The sequence below is a fragment of the Musca autumnalis genome, unplaced genomic scaffold, assembly GCF_047663935.1.
Source record: "Musca autumnalis isolate F117 unplaced genomic scaffold, ASM4766393v1 scaffold_2, whole genome shotgun sequence".
NCBI classification, from domain to species: domain Eukaryota; kingdom Metazoa; phylum Arthropoda; class Insecta; order Diptera; family Muscidae; genus Musca; species Musca autumnalis.
In genome coordinates, this window is record NW_027411755.1 from 189,223,051 (window position 1) to 189,249,624 (window position 26,574).

A 26,574-nucleotide genomic window follows, 5' to 3' on the forward strand; every position below is an offset into this window, starting at 1 on the left:
CAATCCTCTGGCATCAATTGAATCAGAAATGTGAAATATTCTGTTACAAACCTGTTCCCGAAGCTTCCAAAGCATCAAAATGTAAGCACTACCAAAAAAGCATGCAATTTGTACTGTGAACAACGTCGTTTTCGTATTATGATCATTACCATCACTATAGGGGCGAAAAGTTTCGTATAATTGTACATTTCTGAGTTAATTGATGTCAGAGAATTGTATCAGACCATATTACAAGGCAATTCAAGGCCTTATATATGTAGTTTGCACCAAGAATTCCGCGGAATTTATTAACTTCCTGAGAAATCTGATGAAAAGCGGGCATTTATCGACGTCCAAGAAGTAATATTTTGCACAAGAACAACTCCAACGCATTCTAGGGTCTCAAAATTTGTAATCTGACACTAATTTTGTGGTTTTTTTAAAGTGCATTACCTAAAGACGCAAAGAATTAAGCAAGGTTCAGCTTTAACAAGCTATACAAGAAGTTTGACCTTAAATAACGGCATTTGACCCCCAAAAAGTATTTTCTTTTCTCTAAAATATATCTCAAACACCCAGAGGCATTCGCCAAAACAATAAAATGTATACATTTTGCTGTTAATTTCATAAATTGCACGGCAATTCGCATATTTCCTTGGGGTGTATGTAAACTTTTGTCCCCATCATTTTTAGGTTTTTGTAAAATGTACCGTTATTTGTATTATGGAATATACTTTTGTTCTATTAAATATTGTTTATTAGTGAGACGAAATAAAACTGCATACTTGGAATTTCATAAAAATCACTACTAACCCTAATACCCGGGATTTAGGGGGTGTATGTAAACTTTTGTCCCTGACTGTATACCAAAATGAATGTCTCGACGAGCTAAGTCGATCTGGCTATGTGTGTCCGTCCCTCTAAACCTTGTATTCACGCTACAGGTCGCAATTTTAATCCGATCGTCACCAAATTTTGTGTGTTGATGAGGTTCCCCTTTATTGATTTTGGTGATGGTCGGATAATATTCAGGGGTCAGAATGGGCAAAAAACTTTTTTGGAGAAAATGTTAACATTTTATTTCAAAGCCCATAGCTCCACATCTATAAGGGGGCAAAAACCTGCTAATGAATGTAGACATTTTAATTATTATGACGAATATCACAGCTTTGGATGGGGAGCTTCCAAAGCAAAGCCTTACTAGGAAAGTAGAATATCCCACCTTTACAATAATGCAAAGCAGGTCGGAGTAGGTGGCAAAATAACGGAGACATAGCAATAGTCGGTAATACATCCCATTTTTCAATTATATTGATGCAAAGTATGTTGGCGTAAGTGGGCAAACAACAGAGACATCGCAAAAGTCAATAATATATCCAATTTTTCCATTTATTGTAATCACGCTACAGGTTGAAATTTTGATCGGATAGTCACGAAATTTTGGGGGTAGATGGGGCCCCACAGAGTTAGAAACGTGTTGATCTTGGTCATAGTTGGATAATATTTAGGGGTCGGAATGAGGAAAAACTCATGTGGAGACAAATTCAAAGTTTTATTCTTTGTGAATATATAGGCTTCTAGTAGGGGTATTCCAATGGCAAAGCCTGTCAATGGAAGAAGAAAAAAATTCATGTAACACCGCGAAAAATTCGTCGGATACCCCCAATGTGGCATACCAATTTTCATATCTCGACGAGATAAAGCGATTTTGAGATGTGTGTCCGTCCGACTGTCCATTATAAATTGTAATCAAACTCCAGGCCGCAATTATGGACCGATCGTCACGAAATTTTGTATGGAGGTCGGGTTCAGACCAGAATAGATCCCTATTTTTATTGATAATGATCGTGAAATATTTAGCGGGTGCAATGGACCAAAAATATATTATTTATCCAATTTTGTAGCGGCTCTGTAGGTCGCAAAAATAATGGGATCAATTTTAAATAAGGTAAGAGTATATGGCAAAGAATATGCTTGGAATTTGAGATCGCAATCAGATAATATTTAGACCATATAGACCACAACTTTTGTGTGAAATTTGTGAAAATTTTTAATATACAGATAATATCTTTGTTCCTGAAAGACACATTCCTCCCTCGTGAATTATATTTCTAAAACGATCTCTTAACCTTTCCATTGATGTCAATTATGTTGATGTACGTGATCAGATAACAGAGTTACAGCCTAATATATTCAGTTTTTTGTTTGTAGTGTAATCATAAACACGCTAGAGGTAGCAATTATAGCTCAATAGTCACGCAATTTTGCTCGAGACAAAAGTTTAGGTTGAAGAAATTGCCTATAATCTGATATTATTTAGCGGGTGACATAGGCCATTACTTTTGTATGAAAAATATACAAATTTTATTTTTGGTCCATATTTTTATTCCTGGGGGGCATTTACCGGCAAAGTAGCCTACATATGGAATAATAACTACCTACCTTTCCCCTGATGTAAATTGCAGTAATGTGCCTGCCTGATAACGGGCCTACTGCCTAATATATAATGGGTTTTGTGTAGAGAACCACAATTTCCTCCCATGCTACAAATTGTCTCTATCATGACAGAGAAATTTTCAGTTCAGTTGTCTAATTAGGAGTTTTATACAAACATGGCAGCATGGGGTCCCTCGCCACCTATTTTATACCTCAGGATTTACAGTAAAGGGGATACATACAAAATAGACCAAAGATGTGTCTCATCGAAATAATGGTTTTAGGCCCCAAGTATGTATGGACGAAATTCGTTTCAGACAATTTGGAGTCGGTTTAGACCTGCCCGTTCATCGGTCTCTCTTACTGTCTAGCTGGCTGGTGCGCACGATAACTCTCGAACGGATCTATCGATTCGAACCAAATTTTTTACTTCGTAATATTTTGCCCATGGGAGATAAGAGAAGTTTCCCTTGTCCCGTATGGGATGTTTGTGGAACAATTATTATATTATTTTGCTCAAACTTAGTTTAAGTTGAAATATAGGTTTTATAGGTCCACATCTCCCCCTCAAAAGTTCAAATTTTTTTCGAAAAATTGTGTCAACGATAAGTGAGCAATCGATCGATAAATCGGGTAAGACTATATCGATCCACACCTTCGGGTACGTTCCGCACAAAATTCGGAAAAGTAAAATTTAAGAGTCCTCTCGAATCGTTTTGAATTTTTTTCAGCAGATTGTCGTTGCGGTCCCCTTTACGATGGTACAATTGCAATAGCAAGCCCATACTTCCTGAGATTATAGCCGAAAAGATCCAAGAAACCCTGAAAAACAAACAAGAAACCTAAATGAAATAGCAAATCCGCAAGATAACTCTCAAGAGGATTTTCTGATTGGTCCAAACTTTGCACATCGTATTATTTCATCCAGTCATGTATCAGGTTGGAATATGGATTCTACCGGCCCCGTCCTTAGAGTACCTCCCACACAAAATTTGGGAAAAGTGCAGTTTGAGGACTCTTATCGGATCTATTTGCATTTTTTGAAGGAGGTTCTTTTTGCGGCCCCTATTGCAGCGGTACAATTTTTCCGGGGTAAGTCCATACTTCCTGAAATAATGGTCCAAGGGAGGGACAAGGGAGGCTTCTCTTATATCAATTGATTCATATTAAGTTATTGATATGTGACCTAGTTTTTATCGCCGAGTCCGAACAGTGTGTCCTAAGTTGCCACTTGTAGAGAGGTTTTTCGTGGTTGAAGTATCGCCAATTACTAAGGGGTATTTTCCATCGTTGAAAATGTGATGTGGCCAGGCCTGGGAATCAAACCCGGAAATTCAGCGTCCAAGGCGGTTGAACATAGCTAATTCCTTGAGGTTGTGGTGTAGGGTATCACATGGTCGGCCCGTCGGACTATAGCCTTTGCTTACTTGTTTGAAATCACGCTACAGGTCGTAATTTTGATCGTATGCTTTATTTGGGTCCCAGAGAGAAAGAGGCATATTATGTTTGATGGTAGTCGGATTATATTCCCTAAAAGAAATGTTTACCAGTGAAAAGCTTATGCACAGGGGTAGTGGTGTAGGGTATCACATGGTCGGCCCCGTCCCGACTATAGCTCACTTGTTGTATATACATGTAAACTTTAATACCCTCCCCAAATAGTGGGGTAGGGTATAATTATTTCTTAGCGCATGGCATACAAATAACAGTAGGTACAACAACTCAAATCTTCTTAAGTACATATTTACTCACCTTATAATATACATACGTTAAAAAAAAAGTCAAACATATTTCATTTAAAATTCTTTTATTTCAGCCATTTGTTTTCCAGATTAGCACGAAAACCTTTCATTATTAGATTATATCTTTCACACCTTGACACGGTTTTAATGGCCTTAATATTTCTTATATTCTCAATTCTGTTCAATCGTTTTACTACAACTTTAAACGTTATCTTTCGCAGATTTCTTAAGAATTCTCTTTATAATAATTATTATTTATTTAGGATCTCTCTCTTAATATACAATTAAAACTAAACTTACTATATAATCTTAAAATTTTACAAAATTTATTTTTTATTTTCTTAAAATTAAATGAGAAATCTGGGTATTTATTTTTGTTTCTGTAAATGTCTCTATAGAAAAAAAGATTAGGGAGGGCATAATTTATGAGCTTAAGATACAATCAGTATTTACAAAATAAGTTTTTTGTTGTTCTTGTTTTGATATGGATGAAGTTACGACTTAATTACGATGAAAGTTTGTAGTAGATATGGTGTGTATGACTTTTTTCTCTTCTTCTTTGGTTACTTTTTAATTTATTAAAACATAAAATTATATGCTTTATTTGTGTGTGTGTGTGGGTTTTTATTTTGGTTTCTTTGTTTGGCATAGGATATGTTTTGGTTTACATTATTTTCCTTTTGTTGTTGTATAAGATGAAGAAGTATGAAAGTTAACATAAAAATGGAAATTTATTAGAAGTTGTCTTTGTTTTTGTTCTGTTTTATTTTGATGAATGCTAATGTTATGGAAAAGTGATATACATTTGTATTTATTTTACACAGAAAATTTAGAATTATTTTAAGTATTTTTCCAATTTTATATTTAGCACTGTTTGTTTGTTATTTCTTTACTTCTCTTTACATTCAGAGATATTCACTCATGTTTATGTAGAAACTTTTAAAAAGTTTTTTACATTTTATTTTTTGTTTTTATACCATCCACCATACGATGGAGGTTATGTTAAGTTATTTATTTATTTTATCTCTTGCTTTTTTGTATGTGAAACATTTTTGCAGCATCTTAATGAAATTATTAAAATGTGGATTTAATCGACAAATAGTTTTTATAACCTCCACCATAATATGGAGGGTATAATTAAATTAGTCAGTCCGTTTGTAACACATCGAAATATTGGCCGGAGATCCCATAAAGCTTAAAATTCTAAGTCGTTATAACAATGACCATCTATCCGTCCGTCAAGATACAGCTCGCAATTTTTAAGATAGAGCTTTGTAACATTGTATAGAAGTTTCTATTACTTCTAGGATGTTTAGTATTGAAAATGGCCCATATCGGTCCACATTTTGATATAGCCCCCATAGAAATGTAGCTCCCGATTTTCGGTATTTTGAAGGTTTTAGCCTCATTATAACACCAAAATGAGTGAAATTTGGTATTTAGTCTTCGTTGGGGGTGCAAAACTTTCCAACTGAAATTTGTCGGTATAGGTCCACATCTTAATATAACCCCTATAAAATGGTACCTCCGGACTTTTGGTATTTTAAACGCCCTACCCTCAATATCCCACCGAAATTACTGAAATTTGGTAATTAGTCTTCGTTGAGGGTAAAGTGCACGACGTCATATAGCCCCCATAGAACAGTACCTCCCGAAATTTGTCAGTATAGGTCCACGCCTTCATATAACCCCCATAGAACAGTATGTCCCGATTTCCTGTATTTTGAAGGTTGTGGCCCCAATATCCCACCGAAATGGCTGAAATTTGGTATTCAGTCTTCGTTGAGGGTACAAAACATTCTACTTGATATATGTCGGTATAGGTCCACGCCTTCATATAGCCCCCATTAACCGCTACCTTCTCATTTTCGGCATTTTGAAGGTCTAGCCTTATTGTAACACCGAAATGGCTGAAATTTGGTATTTAGTCTTCGTTGGGGGTACAAAACTTTCCAACCGAAATTTGTCAGTAATATAGCCTCCATAGAACGATACCCACGGATTTTTGGTATTTTGAAGGTCGTGTCCTCAACATGCAACTGAAATTTGGTAATGAGTCTTCGAGGAGGGTATACAACATGCAATCTTAAATTTGTCGGTATATTCCATGCCTTCATATAGCCCCATAGAACGGTACCTCCTGAATTTCAGTATTTTGAAAGTTGTGGCCTTTTATTACATCCGCAAATATCCGCTCAATATTTCACGTACTTATAATTACTATGGGACACATACGCAGAATGACATTTTACAATATGGATATTACATTTTTTTTATTCTCTTACATTTTAGGCCAGTCAATGGCGAAGCGAAAGTGATATTCTGGATATGTGTCCTTGCCATTCTGTTCTTTGTTTTTATACCCTCCACCATATGAAGGGTATAATTAAATTTGTCATTCTGTTTGTAACACATCGAAATATTCGTCTGAGACCCTTTAAAGTATATATATTATTGATCAGCATAAAATTCTATGTCGATTTAATCATGTCCGTCTGTCTGTTGAAATCAAGATACATCTCGCAATTTTAAAGATATAGAGTCAATATTTGGTATAGAAGTTTTATTACTAGCAGGATGGTTGGTATTGAAAATGGGATATAGCGGTCCCCGTTTTGATATAGCCCTCATAGAACGGTACCCCCCGATATTCGATATTTTTAAGGTTTTAGCTACATTATCCCATTAAAATGGTTGGAATTTAATAATTAGTCTTCGTTGAGGATATAAAACGTTCCACCTAAAATTTGTTGATATAGGTTCACGCCTTCATATAGCCCCCATAGAACGGTACCTCCCGATATTCGGTATTTTGAAGGTTTTATCTTCATTATCCCACAAAAATGGTTGAAATTTGTTCATTAGTCTTCGTTGAGGATATAAAACGTTCCACCTGAATTTTGTTGGTATTGGTCCACGTTTTCAAATAGCCCCCATAGAACGGTACTTCCACATTTTCGGTATTTTGAAGGTTTTGGCCCCAATATGAACCCGAAATGGCTGAAATTTGACATTTTGTCTTTGTTTCAGTTAACTCCTCCCAGGAATAGGGCATGGCGCGGCGGCGGAGCTAAGTACTTTCGTAGTTGAAAGGAAACTCATTATTCCATTCTCTGTCAATTAAATTTTGGTGGAGGGTATAAAAAGTTCGGTCCGGCCGAACTTAACGTTTTCTTACTTGTTGTGATCTTTTTTTTCTATCCTCAGACCTTTGACTAATTTGTTGCAGTCAGAACTGTACCTGATTGACTGACTAACACGATACATATAAATGGGAGTAAACGATTTGATCCAAACTTTGTATATATCGGCCCAGTCCTTGGCGGTACCTTAACAATTTTACCGAAGTTAGTCCTTGTGATCCAGATTAAAAAGGTGTTATTTTTTTCATTGGAAATCCATACCTCCACAGATCCTAAAAGCTCTAAACACCTAGCCACACCAGCTATGTCTTAATTGTATATATGAAAACCCTGTCGGAAGTCTTCTGTTTACAGAAGGCACCCCTTACTCTTACCTTTTTTTGATCACGGAAGTTATCTTTTTAATCTGACAGCTAAAGGTGTCATCCGTGCTCAATTTTAAGTATTTTGACCACAAATGTGCTTACTTGGACCACGGTACGTTGTCGATTCTCAAAACCGGTGGCAACATCTTGTTGTCCAATTGCTCATTTCGCCACAAACAGTGTTGATACAGTATTGACAACGGATGTGGTCAGTTTCACCACGTATGTTGTAATTTTTTCTCTGGGTGTTTGATGTACTTTATTTATAGAAGAACCTCTTAGTATGTATTTTAACTACATAACAATCCCTTAGGATGCCTTTTATTAGTAGAACCCTTAAGGATATCTTCTTTCAATAGAAAATATCTTAACGATGTCTTCTGTCAATAGAAGACCCCTTTTAGGATGTCTTCTATCTGCAGAAGATCCCTTAAGGATGTTTTCACCTACAAACTAAGACTGCCTACAGAGAAGCCATTTTGAATATCTTCTATCGAATAAGGGTCTATTATCTACAGAAAATCACATTACGGAGTCTTCTATTTATAGAAGACTAGGTAGACCCATTTGCATACCTTCTATAAACAGAAGCTCCCTTTAGGTTGCCTGCCATATATAGAAGACCCCTTTATGATGTTTTCCATCCTATTCTATCTATGATATTTTTCATCAATAGAAAATTCCTTTAGAATGTCACTAATCTAGAGACGATCCCTTTAGGACCTCTTATATCTACAGAAGTTAACTTATAGGATGTGTTATATCTGTAGAAGACCCCATTCGGTTGGCTTCTATCAACAGAAGATCCATTTAAGTTGTTTTCTATCAGGAGAGAGCCCTTCTGTCTTTAGAAGACCCCATTCAGGTGCCTTCTATCAACAGAAGATCCATTTAAGATGTTTTCTATCCAGAGAAGACCCCTTTGGGATGTATTCTGTCTTCCGAAGACCTCTATCTTCAATCTTAGAAGACCTTCTGTTTATGTCTTAATGATGTCTTGTATCTATTGAAGACCCCTTTAGGATATATTTTATCTATAGAAGACTCCTTTAGGATGTATTCGGTTTATATATGAAACAGTTAGGTTGTCTTCTATTTATAAAAAAACCTGTTAAATATGTATTCTATCTTTTGAAGATGTCTTCTATCGATATAAGAGTCTTTTATCTACAGAAAAGCACATTAGGGTGTATTCTATTTTTAGAAGACTAGGTAGACGCATTTGCATACCTTCTATAAACATTAGTTCCCTTTAGGATGCCTTATATCTAGAGAAGATCCCAAGACCACTTTATGATGTTTTCTATCTATAGAAGACCCCTTTAGGATGCCTTCTATCAAGAGAAAATCACTTTGATGTCTTCTATCTATAGAATATCCCTTTATGATGGTTTTCATCCATAGAAAATCCCTTTAGAATGCCTTTTATCTAGAGAAGACCCCTTTAGGACCTCTTATATCTACAGAAGTTCACTTATGGATGTGTTATATCTATAGAAGACCCCATTCGGTTGCATTCTATCAACAGAAGATCCTTTTAAGATGTTTGCTATCCAGAGAAGACCCCTTTGGGATGCCTTCTGCCTTTACAATACCTCTCTCTTCTATCTTAGAAGACCTTCTGTTTATGTCTTAATGATGTCTTCTATCTATTGAAGACCCCTTTTAGGATATCTTTGTTTTATAGAAACTCTTTTAGGATGTCTTCGGTTTATAGAAGAAACATTCAGGTTGTCTTCTACTTATAGAAGACCCTGTTAAGGTTGTATTCTATCCCCTTTGGGATATATTTGATCTATAGAGGATTCCTTTATATATCGAATATATCCCCATCTGTAGAATACTCCTGTAAGATGTATTCTATTTATAGAAGACCCCATATAAGATGTCCTCAATTAAATAGAAGACCCTCCTATGATTTGTTCTTTCTTTTAAGGAATTTCTTCATCTGTAGAAGACTCCTATAAGATGTCCTTAATTTTGGAAGACCCCTGAAACATATATTCTATATATATTGTAGAACGTCTAAGGGATTTATTCACCTCTGATAATCAAGAAGAGTACGACAAAAATGTGAACGTATTTTAGAAATAGCAAGTATTGCAAATGTGTTAGTAAATTGGTAGGGTAAACAAGCTGATGAACAACGACAAATCAAAACATTTTTTCTCTTTGTAACGCTGTTTTTAGTATTCGTGTTATAAGTGTGCTGACAAACTTTGGCATCACCGTGTCGTGCGTGTTCGCCTATAAATTAGAATGTTTTTTATCCCAATTACGATGTCTTCAATCTACAGAGTTCTCCTTTAGGATGTCTTCAATCTACAGAAGAACCCTTTAGGGTGTCTTCTATTACAAAATATACACTTGTGATGTCTTCATTCTTTAGAAGTCTTATAAGAATTTCTTTAATCCATAGAAAACCGTTTTAGGATAGAGGTCATCCTAAGCCCTTTGGGATATTTTCTCTCTATAGATTACCCGTTAATGATATCCTCAATCTATACAAGACCACCTTACGATAACTTCTATCTATAAAATACCCGCTAAAGATGCCTTCTATCTGCAGAAGACCCCTATTCAAATTAGTGTGTCTTCTATCTAATGTCTTTTATTCATATTAGGCCCACTTTTGAAGTTGTCTACCTATAGAAGACCCACTTATTATGAGATCTATCTATTTACGATGAATTCTATTTATGGAGGACCCATCTATAGGATACATCTTTAGGGTGTATTCTATCTGTAGAAGATCCGTTTAGAATGTCTTCTATTCATATTGGACCCACTTTTGATGTCATCTATTTTTAGAAGGCATCCTTATATTCTTCTATCTATTTAGGACCCATTTATGATATCTTCTATTTATAGAAGACCCACTTATGATGTCTTCTATCTACAGAAGATACACTTACAAATTCTTCTATCTGTAGAAGATTCCATTGGCATATGTTTTACCTATTGAGACCCCTTTTTTAAATCCTCTATTTTCTATTTGTAGAAGATCCCCTTGGAATGTCTTCTATTCATATTAGACCCAATTTTAATGTATTCTATCTACAGAATTCCCCTTTAAGATGTCTTCAATCTATAGAATACCTCTTTAGGATGTCTTCTATATACAGAATATCCGCTTGCGATGCCTTCAGTCTTTATAAGACTCTTAAGAATGTCTCAAATCCCTGTAGAAGAGCTCTTTGGAATGTTTTTTCACTATAGATTAGTAGTAAGAAAAAGAAAAGAAAAGAAAAAGATTTCCTACATTTCCAGAACACCCCTTAAGTATGTCTTTTACTTATAGAAATCCTTTTGAGGATATATTCTACATATAGAATACCCCTTTATGGTGTCTTCAATCTGTAGAAGATCATGTAAAAAGTCTTTTATTCATATTAGACAGACTATGATTTTTCCTACCTGCAGAAGACACCATTGTATTTCACCTATAAAATGTCTCTTTTAGGATGTCTTTTATCTATGGAAGGTCCCCTTAAGAGGTCTAATATTTATAGAAGACTCCCTAAAATAGCTGGTGGGCCCAAAACTATCGTAAGGAATTACCTTGGAATATTTCCTTTACACATTTCCCTAAACTGAAATAAAGTTCATAGAAGAACTTTATCGACCAACACCTACCCAGCAAAATCTTCGATACCAAGGATGCTACTGAATCATGGGTGCAAGTGATCTGGCATGTCATCTTTTTAGGATTTTCACTCATGAATTTTATATGAGCGTGACCACCATAAGATGACATTCATTGTCGGATCCTAAGCATGTCATTTTGACCAATGCTTTGACATGTAATTTTCACCAACCCTTTGGCATGACATTTTCATGTCTTGTTTGGAAAATGGAAAATTCTGTGTTGAAATATGATGTTCATGGCAAACCAAACTCTTTATTAATTCAAACTAATTCATCAAATAACTAGAACTAATTTATCAGCATAAAGTTTACACCCAAAATTTCAATTTGATCACCGCCGCTGCACCGCAACAGAGTTTACTTCGTCCATTCTCAACCACTGATTTTGTTTCATCTTACAAAAGCTTTTCTATTATCTTATCACCAGTTCAGATTTCGAAATGGACTCCAACAGCACTCCTTTAAGAATTTCTAGTTCGTGAACCTACATTTAATTTGTAATTTTGTAATTTTATAACAAAAATTTTGGAAATTTTGGAATTTTATAAAAAAAATTTTGTTTTGATGTCGCTACATGTAGGATGTACAAATGATTCAAATGCTGATGAAAAGATCGGATCTTTCACGACTTCCTTTGTATGGGTTTAAATGCTAATGAAAAGATCGGATCTTTCACGACTTGCTTTGAACCAATGCAAAATATGCCATGAAATAACGTCATCGCATAGAACACCTTCTTTCAAATTATGCTGGGTATGAGTATTTCCGCATAAAAGTGGAAAATGTTCACTTTAGTGCAGTTTAAGGGCTGCTCGAAGACCGTTTTAAAATTTTCATCCAAGGTACTCCTCGTGGTCTTGATTATCTTTATAAGTAAGAATCAACTGTCGTTCATGGATAATGACATCAGTTGAGAACGGCTGGACCTATTTAGATAATTATTTTTATGAAATGGTCGCCATAATCCGACTTAGGTTTCTATGCAAAGAAAATTTGACCCCGCCCACTTTTTTAAATGTACAATTCTTCCCTTTTCTGCAAAAACTACTGAACCCATTTTTCTGAAATTGTCAGGGAATGTACTTTTTATTTTATTTATTTTCTAGAATTTCGTATTTCTTTAAAAATGCTACATTTACAATAATTACGAATGTATCGGTATGGAAATTAAATTGCGAAACAAATGTGGTTGTGTCTCCGACCTTACGTACTTTTTTAGGACCCAAAGACTTGACCACGCCCACTTTTTAAAATGTGTTACATCTACAAAACTACTAAAACGATTTTCCTAAAATTTTCAGGGAATGTACAGGAATGGCTCCCGGCGAAAATAAGATGCATATTTTCCTGAATTTCGAAGGGGACGGAGTACTTCGCTTTGTCGTAACTTAGGTTTTTAGGTTTTTATGGAAAGAAAATTTTACCACGCCCACTATTTTCAATATTCACTTTAAATTTTTTCTGCTAAAAATACTGAACCGATTTTCCTGAAATTGCCAGAGAATGTACCGGGATGGTCCCCGAAAATAGGCTACATATTTTATTTAATTCCAGAGGCGGCGCGGCACCTCAGCTATACAATATTTAAAAAATGCTATATTTGCAAAAATTACGCATGTATCGGTTTAAAAATTTAAGGATTAATCTACAATTAGGTACTTCATTGGGGGCCTAAAGACCCGACCACGCCTGTTTATACCCTCAGCCTTTAGGCTAAGGAGGGTATATACACTTTGATACGATGAAAATGTGCCTCATCGAAATAATGGTTTTAGACCTCAAGTATATTTGGACGAAATGTGTTTCAGATAATTTGGAGTCGATCTAGCCATGTCCGTCCGTCTGTCTGTCCGTCTGTCCTGCTGGCTGGAGCGCACGATAACTCTCGAACGGATGAACCGATTCGGTTCAAATTTTGGCTTTCGTACTATTTTGCCCAAACTTAGTTTAAGTTCGAAGATTAGCTACAGCGGTCAACTCCTTCCGATACCTCCCCCACAAAAGTTCGTAAATGTTCGGAAAATTAGTGCGCACGATAACTCTTGAAGGGATTAACCGATTTGGTTCATACATTGCCCATCGTGAAATGTGTACCAGACTTAAACGAGTTTTCAATATGGACTCAATCGGTCTACTCCTTCGGGTACCTCCCACACAAAATTTGGGATAAGTTCAGTTTAGACCTGCTCTCGAATCGCTTTGATTTTTGTTTTAGCAACTTGTATTCACTGCCCCCTATACGACGGTACAAGTTTCATCAGGGGCAAGCCCACACTTCCTGAGAAAATAGCCCCAAAGTTGCCAAAAAAGCCTATGACACCGTGTGAGGTGGTTGGAGCGCAAGATAACTCTCGAATGGACCTGCCGATTCGGTCCAAGATTTGGCCTTAGTAGTATTTTGTCCAAACATAGTTTAAGTTAGAAGATAAGCCAATCGGTCCACTCCTTCATGTACCTCCCCCACAAAAGTTCAAAAATGTTCGGAAAAATTGTTCGTACGGTAACTCTTGAAGGGAGTGGCCGAATTGGTTCATACATTACACATCCTAATATATCTACCAGATATAGATCATGTTCAAATATGGAATATATTTGTCCACTCCATTCGGTATCTCCCACACAAAATTTCGGATAAGTTCACTTTACGATCTGCAATCGAATCACATTGATTTTTGTTGAAGCAACTTGCATTCGCTGCCTCAATTACGATGGTAAAATTTTTTTCAGGCGCAAATCCATACTTCTTGAGCAAACAGCCCGAAGGATGTAAAAACCCCCTATGGCACCATATGTAGTGGCTGGAGATCCACTTCCATAATGGTCAATGTCGATTCATTTCTTTACATATCTCCTCCGCAATACTTTTGATCTTTAATGCTAATCAACATTTTTTTCGGTTCATACATCCAAAAATTTTATAACCCCCTAAATATATACGTTTTTTGAGAAAAAATTGTTTCAATATACACAGGCTGAGGGTATATCTCTGTCAGCAAAGCTGACTGATACTTTTTTACTTGTTTTTAACTATCTCCAATACTACTGATCGGATATCCATTGTTAAGTATATTTTATAAATTTCGTAGGAGGTGGGGTACCTTAATCACGCCTTTGGTTTAAACGCTATATGTATAAGCCAAACTTATGATTATATCGGTTTCAGCATATATTTTTGGAGGCAATGGGATTTTGTGTACTCACTTTTCTAAATATATTATATCTTGAAAACTGATGACCACGCCCACTCTCTTCAATACTTTATTTTTCCATAACTACTGAACCTTATTTCATGTAATTTTCAGAAAATATTCAGGAATGTCCCGTGGTCCAAAATGCTATATATTTTTTGATGAATTTTGGGGCCTATTGTTTTATAATCAATATATTTGCTAAACTTATGAGTGCATCAGCTTGTAAATTAATTTTTGAGACAACGTTGGACATGGACGATAATAAATCCTAAACAGCATCAATGGGCGAAGAAATCCGTAAGGCTACAGACGAAATCTGTTGATAAATTTAAAATCCTCCTCGGTTTGACAATGGATCGAAGAAGTGAAGTGGGAAACTCACTGACTCCTAATGTAATGGATCGAAAGGTCTTTCAAATGATACGGTGGCCAATTAATTCAGCTATACTTAGATCACTACCTTGTTACTGTAGGTAGTTATTGTGGTCTCTATTACAACGCTATAATTTTACTCTCCATACGTTTTTCGATAATGGCGTGATAGTTCCAAACATGCCGTCCTAAGTGGTGTTCTTGAAAAAAATTAAAGATAGTGGATTTTGTTCGTGTATACTGTATTGATTGGATCGATCTGGATGTGGAATAATTAGGTTCACTGTGTTACCTACCGCAAACAAAAAATCGCCTAAAATTTACTCTGTCATAGGTTGAGGGTATTTTTGCTGTCGGCAAAGCCGATTGATTCATTTTTACTTAGTAATTCAAAATTTAATTTACATGGTTTAATAAGTTAACAGTAAAGTACAGTTGTATGTTTTAACACATTTACATAAACATTCACAAAAGTGTCCATTCATTTCCGCACACTCACATATCTATCATTCAATCATTCTCCCATTCATACGATGATATTCATTGACATGTTCATTGTATTTTATATAGTACCTATGTATGTATATGTATTTATTTTTCTATATTAGAGATACGTTTGTTAGTTATTCCAGTTAATACGAGTGTGTGTGTGTATATATAGTACAAGGATTGGTTGTGGAATAAAGGGGGATGGGGGAGTTCTGGCTTGTTAGTAAGGAGTTTTGGGTTGAGGGAGCTGCTTTCACTTGAGAATGTCCTTAATAATTAACATAGTTATCTAAATACAATGTGTGATGATATTAAATTGTGTGCGACTCTGGAACTTTTGCTATTACTGCTGAGTGTTGTTGATGTAGATGTTACTGGTGTGGTTGTTGTTTTTGACGCTGTCGTCGACGTCTTCGCCGTTGTTGTAGTTGTTTTACATGCTGTGGTGGTGTGCGATGTTGCCATTGCTAAATCACTTTTCCTAGCAACTACTTTTGCTGTTCGTACTCTTGTTGCTGTTGTTTTTGGTGTCATCCTAGTTATTGATGTTGTTGCCGCTGTGGTGACTGCCGTTAAAAAGCTAAGACAGCATAATAAAGTTAGCAAGTAATTAACCGGCATACCATTCAAATGATGTATACTTCCGCTGCCTGAACCACCTGGAAAAAAGGGTGAACATGAAAAAAAAAGAAAGAAACAGACATAAGGTAAACCATATAATAAAGTTGTACGAGGAAACTCATGAAAAAATATGAAGAACTTATGACGAATTGGAGAGAAAAAAAAAAAACTAGGAAATGTTCACATATATGTATGTGACCTAGTTATGATAAAGTGTTGTTTTTATTTTCTTGTTACTGCAATAATGGAAATGTTTCCAAAACATTGAAACTGCATGCAAGCCATACTGCATGTTGAACTGATAACAGGAATTGTTAGAACATAAGTTTTACTTAAGGGGGGGACGTTTTGAAATAGTCATCAAATAATGAGGGCAGAAAAATAGTTTTGATTATAAGGTCGCGTAATTTGTAACCAGGTATTATTTTAGGAATTTAGGGAAATAATGCGGTTGGCTTAGGGGATGAACGATAACAAAAACAGATAACAAAGCCCAGGACAACTTTACGATATGTCCTATTAACAGAAGACCCATGAAAGATACCTTCTATTTACAGAAGACCTCTTTAGGATGTATTCAGTCTGTAGACCCCTGAAAGGTTTCCTCCATCTAGAGAAGACCCCTTCTATCCTTCTATCTGTTAAAGATCCCTTTAGAATATCTTCTATTCATATTATATCCACTTTTGATTTCACCTATCTGTAGAAGACTTAATTGTGATATCTGATATTTAAAGAGATTCCTTTTTGAAGTCTTCTATATCTAAGAGACCCCTTTTGCATGTCTTTTACCTACAAAATACCGTTTTTACTAACATAAAGAAAAAAAGACGTGGCCAACGATTTTCTTCGCGAGAAAATGCTGTTGAAGCGTTCAATAACCATTTTTTCGAGGTGTCTCATTCGGAGTGGAAAAAGTGCTTCAACAATTGGTTTGAGAGCATGAAATACTAGTTGTCATGTGTAAATCAAGAGTTTCGTTACGAATTTGTATTTTTTCTGAAGATAATACTTTAAGTCTTCATATTCAATCCCGGAACCACATCAGCATTCCGGCCAGCGGCTGCCAGCTCAGTATATCCATGTTTGTATTTGTATCGTTGTTCTGTGTTGCGAGCAGCATATCCCGGAATGCATGCTCCGGATACTTTTGGTTCGCGGCAGGACCGAGGAAAACCCAGGAGCAATACCACACTCAAACTTCGGTGAGACTAAATAGATGTCGGTAGTTGGTGCACTTCAGAGGTTATTCTGGACTCCTCCATGTGAGGGACGATGTTGCTGTGGACACAGTCCCCAGTGAGTCGCTGTCGTCATCAGAATACGCGACTCCCTCGTAGTCCTCCCGACAGCAGCCTCGCATGCAGCACTTAGCACCAGCCGAGCACTTAGCAACTCCGAGGTAAGATCGAGGAAATATTGAGTTTCATGAGTCGGAAGAATATCATTCTCGTTGCGCTGCAGGAAACTAAACTTAAAAAGGGCTGCAGCTTGCAACGTTGTGACAGTTAAAATGGAGGTGGGGGGGTCTAGCTTTTCTATTGCATCAGTCTCTGTTCAATACAAACCTATCTCGCTTGAGCCTGGCTCTAATGGCCCGTATAAACAGTCAGGTGTGGAATTGCCGAGGTAGAGTTGCTGAACGACGACAAATAGCTATATACCAGTTTATAGGTCCAACATTAGGCCGCTTTTGGAAGGTCATAATCGACTGGTCTAGGGGTATAATGGCCAAGGAAATCACCTGGTCTGGCAATCCGTCGTTTCTCCTGGATCAGACCTTCTCCCCATTTTTGTCTCCGTCAGTAGAGTGTCCGATTTCATCACCTCTGAAAGTCGCACATTCATGGGAAATCTAATCAAATTAATTTCGGAGAGTTCAGCAATCACCGCTTCAGGGAACTACCAAACCCTTCTGATGTTCACTGCTGCAGTCGCTGGAAATATACCTGCTGGTCGAATACCCGAAGTGAGACCAAATTTCCCAGCAGAGGCGACGGCATTAGCAAATGAACCTGATGAACTTCTTCGTACTGACACCAGTGACGCCAGAGTAGGGGAGTTGACACTGGAAGTTAACAGTTAAGTCGATGGGCATAAGCGGAGCAAGTGACTAAATCATCTGAAGAGTTGCAACATTGGAGCCGGAATAAGGGAATTGTGGCAAAGGTTAAGTCTCTCTCCTGGACAGAATGGAATCCCACGCTGTTCCGGAAAATGTACAGGATGGTCCCGCTACCGAATCCAAGGAAGGATGCCAGCAATGTTGACCAATTAAGCGTTTGTTGTCCATATCAAAGACTCTTAAGGCGTTCCTCGACCCCACCGCCAGAAACAGCTATCCAGTTGCCGATCATCAATCAGCATGGTCGCTGTAAGCATCACGACAGGACAACAGCATAGCCATCTCCACACATATTAGTCGAGGACTCAACCAGAGCAAGCCGTGCGATAGAATAGCGATGAGGGCGCTCGACTTATCAAAAGCCTTTGATACTGTCAAGATTTCTACGCTGGTTTTTGAACATCAATCAGACTACCCTCCGGCCAAGTTTAAAACATCGGATAATGAAATATACATATGTGTGGACGACAGTCGTACGTGAATTTCAGAAACAATAAATCAAAGCCTCATAGATTGAAACAAGGACTTCCCCGAGGTGGGGTGATATCTCCGGAACTGTTTAACTGTAACTGTCCTTCATACCGACCTCTAACAAGCTTTTGATATTGTCAAGCACTCCAAGTTGTTTGTGGACATGAAGCAGACTACCCTTCGGCCAAGTTTAAAATGTTGGATAATCAATTTATGTGTCGACGACAGTCGTACGTGAAATCCAGGAGCAAAAAGTCCAAGGCTCTTAGAGAGAAACAAGATGTTCCCCAAGCTGGGGTGACAGTTTCGGAACTGTTTTCCATCTAACTCTGCTTTATACCCTCCCCTTTACCCTGCATTGATATCGTAACGTATGCGTAATGTACGATCTTGGCTTCAGTTAACTTCCCTGATGGCATTTGTGAAAAGCTAAACTGATCTTATCACTTTTTTCCAAGCGGAGAATATGCAAATATCCGCCACTATATCTAAAGCCACTCTGTTCACCACATGGACTGCAGAGGTGAGCACCGAAATTCCGACAAAATTCGACTGCATGTTCACTTCGTCCACGCTTGTTACTATCTCCGACAAGCTGAGATGTAGTAAAAAAGTCCTAAGTCCCTGGCCTGCAGTACTTGGGGTGCAGATAAAAAACCACATATAACGTGATAGGTCGCTCGGTGGTAAGCCATGCGGCTCCGATGTGGTCCGCAAATATAAGCGCAATGCGATGGAAATATATTCCAAACTGTCAGAATGCCAACCTGAGAACTGAAACAGGGTGCCTCCTCATATCTTCAGTGAACCATCTACATGAGAAGACAGCAACACAATCGCATGCTCTCGTTGGAGTACTTCATCAGGTGTTACTAACCACCATATGGTGGATAGGACCCTCCCAACAAGGCATGTCGGGGGGTATCTTCATGAGAGATCCAACGTTAAAAGGGAGATTCCCTATATCAGCAAACCTGCCAAGCAGGTTTGAATGGCATTTACACAGATGCTGTCGCAGATGCCATAATCAATTATCGCATGAATGGGGTCCCCGGAGAATATCCCCCATCTATCCCAGCTTGGGAGCGTGAGCTGCCACAACCAGACAAACCGGAGTCAACCGCAGTGCTGCAAATTGACCCTAAACTATTAATTTTCGGCAAGTTAACTCTGCATCAAAAGTATGCTTCCATTATGGTTTCATGCTGCTCCAACAACAAGAAACAATATCAGTTTTGTAGCCGTGGGATTGCCAGTACCACAAGGCGGTTAAAACCCTTCTAGGAGGTCATATTACTAGAACTGGAGATAGACCCAGAACCAGATTAAGCAGAGTAATGAACTAACAAACATATCATATACTCCTACAACAACACACCAACACTGATTCAAGAATCAGATTTTCAGCTCTATCGCTACATCCAATAACAGGTCTGGTGTCATTTAAATACTGTTTGTAGTTAACGTTTTCAAAACTATCTCCATTTCTCAACCCTTCCAACCAACAGTGACCCCAATACCAAATTTCGAAATTACAGTTTTATCCCTATACGAAATTTAGCATAATTTACAACTATTATTTCTATTCTATCAATATTAAATTAGGTAGGTTTCGAACTCTTGTTGTACGTATTTCCATACCGAATCCTATACACCCAATAACAAATTTAGTACCATTTAATACTCTTATATACCTATTTCTAAAATCAAATCCACATCGCAACACAGCAACACAGCAACAGTGACCTTAATACTAAATTCCAGAATTCCAACTCGATCATTTACCGAAATCAAAAGGTACGAAATGTATTACCATTAATCACTTATTATTACTTACCATGTCTTGATTTAGCTGCCACAGTTTCTCTTGACTCCAGGGCAGGTGCTTTGTGCGGATGATCAGATACAACACTGGCCTCACGACTTTGAAAATACAATGAGGATATTTTTGCCACACACTGAAAATATAATAGAATCGTAATTTTGACGAAAAATATTAATTAAGGTGTCTTCTATCTTACCTTCAATTTCATATCACCATTACGAAAATGATATGCTCTCACTTTAAACTCTAACCCCAGTGTTGCCTGTTCCAGACCTTCAGTACCGATTGGTTTGTTATTGTAAAATCTTAGATAGTTTCGACTGGCTGGTTCACCATTTATTAACCAACTTAAATGGCAGACCGGCTTGGAAGCTGATGAGGTGCAATTGACACGTACCGTGTCACCAATTTGATAGCGTGCCTGACCACCTGTTATGCGTGGACCACGTATTGGAGTCACTGAAAGGATAAACAAGGAAAGAACATTTACAAATGAAGTAAGTGGGAGGGAAAATGATAAAGTATTGCGACGAACATCATCGGACAGGGTAAGAACGGATTCTCCCATAACAATGATAATAGCAAGATTCTGATATTTAATTAAATTCTTCTTCTTCTTTTTATACCTTCCACCATAGAATGTTTTTGGGATTGTCACCATATAATGGTATATCCGGATTTTAGGTATTTTTAGATTGTATCTATAACTAGTTGTAGTTTTACAGTCATAAAATTTCTTCACACAAAAACTTTCAACAAAGGTCCATGTTTTGGTATAGCCCCCCATAAACAGCAAACTTCAGATTTTAGGGGTAGTTTGAGGCTTTTAGATAGAAGTTTTAACCGAATTGCCTGTAATTTGACATTTGAGGTTCGCGCAGCCACGAAATATTTCAGTATAGGTCAATATTTCTGTATAACCCCATATAACCGTACCAACCGATTTTCGGTATTTTCTCCACCAGAAATTGTCAACATTTTTTTGTGTTTTTTCGGCATTTTGGGGTTTTAGCTAAATTTTTTTGGCGGAACGACTAATTTGACATTTGAGGTTCCCTGTAGTCACGAAAGTTTTCAAACCAAAATCATAAAAATGGGTCAATTTTTTGGTATAACCCCCACAAACCGGTAACTCCCGATTTTTGGTATTTTGAGAATTTTAGCTACAATTTTTAACCGAACTAGCTGTAATTTGACGTTTGAGGTTCAAAGGGGTCACGAAACTTCTCTACTAAAAATCGTCAACATAGGTTCATGTTTTGATTTTTAAACATTTGAGGTTATCAGTGGTCACGAAACTTCCTCACTAAAAATCGTCAACAATGGTCCATGTTTTGGTATAGCTCCCATATAATGGTACCTCCCCATTTTCGGTATTTTGAGGGTTTTAGCTACATTTTTTAAACGAACAAGCTACAATTTTTAACCGAACTAGCTGTAATTTGACATTAGAGGTTATCAGTGGTCCCAAAACTTATCTACTGTAAATCGTCACGATATGTCTATGGTTTGGTATAGCCTCCATATAAGTGTACCTCCAGATTTTCGGTGATTTGAGGATTTTAGCTACAATTTTTACCGATCCAGCTGTAATTTGACATTTGAGGTTCTCAGTGTAAAAAAATACAAGATAGGTTCACGTTTTGGTATAGGCCCCATATAACGGTAGCTCCCGATTATTGGAATTTTGAGGGTTTTAGCTACATTTTTTAAGCGAACTAGCTGTAATTTGGCATTCTAGGTTCTCAGTGGTCACGAAACTTCTTCACTGAAAATCGTCTACTTAGGTCCAAGTTTTAGTATAGCTCCCATATAACCTCCCGATTTTCGGTATTTTGGGGAGTTTAGCTACATGTTTAAACATTTGAGGTTGTCATTGGTCTCTCCTATATAACGGTTCCTGCCGATTTTCGGTATTTTAAGGGTCTTAGCTACATTGTTTGACGGAACCACCCGTAATTTGGCTTTTGAGGTTCCTTGCAGTTATAAAACTTCTCCAAAAAAAACCACCACACTTTGGTGGTGGTACCTGAGGTCAAAATGTGCCTCACCGAAATAATGGTTTTAGAACCCAAATATGGTTGGACGAAATCCGTTTCAGAAAATTTGAAGACGGTTTAGAAATGTCCGTCCGTTTGTCTGTCTGGCGAGATGGAGCGTACTATAACTCTCGAAGGGATGAACCGGTCCACACCTTCAGGTACCTACCCCACAAAAATTCACAAATTTTCGAAAAAATTGTGCGCTGGATAACTGTTGAAGGGAGTAACCGAATTGGTCCATACTTTGCACATCGTTAAATTTCTACCAGACATAGATGAGGTGTCAATATGGACTCTATCGGTCCATTCCTTCGGGTACCTCAAAATTTAGGATTAGTTCACCTTAAGACTTGCTCTCGAACCACTTTGATTTTATACGTTTTTTTCTGAGAAAATAGCCCGAAAGTAGGGATACGCAGTGAAATGCAATAATAGGTTTTTCGATTATACGGTTTTGGTGAAAAACTTAAAACTCGATTTTCGGTTAGTCGATTATTTGAGAGCGTACTAAAAGTCGAGTTTCGATTATTCTTTAACCGCGGAAAACCGATCATAATCGAATATAATCGACCATTTTCGTTGATGCAATGTGTGATGTACATATTTATAAAAAAGTACCGTCCATTACGCGGTTTTAGCACACCCAATAGTCAACTACGACTAATAGTCGTCCACGATTAATAGTCAACTACGAATAATAAGAGACTACGACTTGTCGACTACGAATAATAGTTGACTCCGACTTTTGAAAGTCGATTAAGAATAATCGATTATACGGTTTTCGCACAGTCAATAGTCAACTACGACATTTAGAGATTTTACGGCTAATAACCGATTAATCGATTAACCGAAATCGGGTTTACGTATCCCTACCCGAAAGCTGTAAACAACCCCTATGGTACCATGTGTAGTGGCTGGAAAGCACGGTCAGAAAAATTGTGCGCACTCTTGGAGGATTTGCAACCGATTTGGTCCATACTTTGCACATTGTAACATTTCTACAAGATATAGATGAGGTGTCAATATGGAATCTATCGGTCCACTCCTTCGGGTACCTCCCATACAAAATTTCGTATAAGTTCAGTTAAGACCTGCTCTCGAATCGCTTTGATTTGTTTTGTAATAACTTGTATTCGCTGCATCTATACTTCCTAATAAATAGCCCGAAAGCTGAAGCGCACTATAACTCTCGAACTGATTTGGCCTTCGTATTTTTTTGTCCAAACTTAGTGAAGAAAATTACAGGGCACTTCCTGGTACTGGGAAAACTTTTCAACTTGGAACAGATGGTGAGAGCAGGCACGGAATTTCCAGAGATAGGACAATCACTACAAAAGTCATCGGAGTATGACTAATGATTACCTTAGCGGGTATATACAAAAGATATACCAAGTAAGTTTTTATTAGATTTTTATTACTTTCCTAATAGCTGAGATGTGCTTTCTTCGGTGGCCGTGGGTAAAGGAGGCCGAATTTACTTTTCTTACATTTGACGTTTACATTGAAGTGACAGATAAAAGAATTGGGAAGTAACAATAAAATGATGCCAACTTTAAGTGAATTTGCAGGGTTGGAAGTTATGCTAGTTATAAGTGTTCATAATACAAATTGGTTTAGCGAAGTTTAACCACTTAGTTCAAATTCGAAGATGGGCAATATTGGTCCACAACTGCCTGTACCTCCACCAAAAATTAAAAAAAAATGTCACTTAAATGGTGACCTCCATTTTCTGTTGAAGGGAGAAAACGATTTGGTCATAATATTTTGTCCATATTCGAAAATGGCCCATATCAGTCTCCTCCTTAGTTCAACATGTTTGTTTAAGTGCTCGAATATCCTTTGAAAATGTATACGTTCCACTCGCTGTGGCACTGATTACAGCGATATTATGTTTTTTCGTGGTTAAGTCCATGTTTCCTGGCATAGTGATCCAATGTTGGTCAAGGCCTTCATGTACCTCCTCCGCAACACGTTTGAGCATTAATCTTAATCCACATTTTTGTCAGCAAGATGTCTAATGATGTCTAATGTCTAAAAAAGACTAAAAAATTCTGAAATCCTCCTTAATACATAATGTTTGGGGAAAAGGATTTTGGTTTTGTAGCCGGTATTCAATCTGTCCGTATATGAAAGTTTCAATTCACACAGGCTGAGTGTAAAGCTCTGTCGGCAAAGCCGACTGATTCTTTTTTACTTGTTTAGATTAGATTAGATAAGTTAGGCTTTTGGTGTATCCGTAGTCGAAAAGTTTTTTCTAACATAGTACGAGACTACTTGTGGCAGATCTTAAGATTTTGGGTAAAAAAATGTGCATTACCAATCTGTTGCTGGTAACCTCTCTTTCGTCACAATTTCAAGCCGTGTACCGCAGCCCCTTTTTCTTTGTTCAGTATTAGTTTGTGTTTACATTCCATCACATAATTCACAAAATTCCTTTAAAAATATTTCTTAGGTTTTTAACATTTAAAGCCACCTCTGATGCTGGTTTAGAAGAAATGCTTCATTATGCCACTGACTAATTGACCTTTTTCGGCCCAGACTTTATGGTATGGCATAACAACATTCCTTTGACATATATTTTTGTGTTCAACCCTCCCCCTGGCAATGTTGGAAATGAATATCTCTGTCTTTGAAGTGAAATACTTTAATGAAGTCAACAAGTTGTAACAAATTCCATCATCTTGTCACAACAGCAACAGCAACAACAACAACATGAATAAGGCCACATTTTCCTTCACACCCACAGAATGAATGAATACTGTCTGACTGCCTGGGACAACAATTTATTGTAATAACATATTGGTTGTCCTTCCTTGGCTTTTGCGAAAAACAGGTTTTTCCTTTTCCTTTGCGCTTCACAATAAATTTCTGCTTCTTCCTTTGACGCTGCTGCTCCTGCTTTACAATCCTTGCCTTAAGGCATTCAGCATTTTCTACCCAATTTCAATATTATTTGTGGTCTGTCATGTTTACCACACCATTGAAACCATTGTTGTTATTGTTGTTGTTGCTGTCGTATTCACAAAATCAAACGACGAATGTCTCAATTTTTTTATTTAGATATTATGCAAATTTTCTTCATTCATATCTTAAAGTGTTTTCTGCGACTGCGATGATGAACAACGGCAATACCAACGAGCCAGCCAACAACAGAAAAACAATATTTTGACATAAATATGTAAATCACTTTTTACAACAAATATGGAACAAAAATCAAGTGGTTTTCTACCAACCAAAATCATTATAATGCTACGTTGTGTTTGTCTGAGAACGACATAAGTATATCCTTTTGTTTTGTTTTTCAATTCCATTTGAAATCAAAACTGAAACGAAATCCATAAAATTGTTGTTTTTCTCTTTACTACCCCCTACGGGTGTCTAATGTTGTGTTTAAAATGTTAAAAAATAAACTTAACGGCTGGGCCGAACTTTTTATACCCTCCACCGTGAAATATTCTGAAATTGTAATAGAGAACCCCAAAACCCTAATTATACCCTCAGCATTTATGCTAACGAGGGTATATACACTTTCATACTGGTTTTAGACCCCAAGTATGTTTGGACGGAATGTGTTTCTGACAATTTGGAGTCGATTTTGCAATGTCCATCCGTCTGTCTGTCTGGCTGGCTGATGCGTACGATTACTCTCGAACGGATGAGCCGATTGAGTCCAAAATTTGGCTTTCGTAATATTTTGTCCAGACTTAGTTTAAGTTCGAAAATGGGTTATATCGGTCCACTCCTTCCGGTACCTCCCCCACGAAAGTTCGAAAATGTTCGGAAAATATGTGAAGGGAGTAACCGATGTGGTAATTACATTGCACATCGTGAAATTTTTACGAGACTTAGATGAGGTTTCAATAAGGACTCAATCGGTCCACTCCTTCGGGTACCTCCCACAAAAAATTTCGGAAAAGTTCAGTTTAGGACCAGCCCTCGGTTTTTGTTGTAACATCTTGTATACACCGCCCCCATAGAACGGTACAAGTTTTATCTGGGGCAGGTCCATACTTCCTTAGAAAATAGCCTGAAAAGTAAAAGAAAACCCTATAACAGAGTGTGTAGTGGTTGGAGCGCAAGATAACTCTCGAACGGATCTGCCGATTTGGTCCAAAATTTGACCTT

At 37.2% G+C, this 26,574-nt stretch overlaps 1 protein-coding gene across 1 annotated transcript in view; it reads right to left on the reverse strand.

Annotated features, from left to right (window-relative positions):
- Positions 1-15,220: 15,220 nt before the first annotated feature.
- beat-IIIa (beaten path IIIa) overlaps positions 15,221-26,574 on the reverse strand; it is a 442,078-nt gene continuing 430,724 nt past the window's right edge. The window contains exons 5-7 of the mRNA XM_073970400.1: positions 20,604-20,866; positions 20,420-20,540; positions 15,221-16,024 (exon numbers count right to left, since the gene is read on the reverse strand). Of these exons, the coding sequence (XP_073826501.1) occupies positions 15,651-16,024; positions 20,420-20,540; positions 20,604-20,866 (758 nt within the window). The 3' untranslated portion in view covers positions 15,221-15,650. The remainder of the gene's footprint in view (positions 16,025-20,419; positions 20,541-20,603; positions 20,867-26,574) is intronic.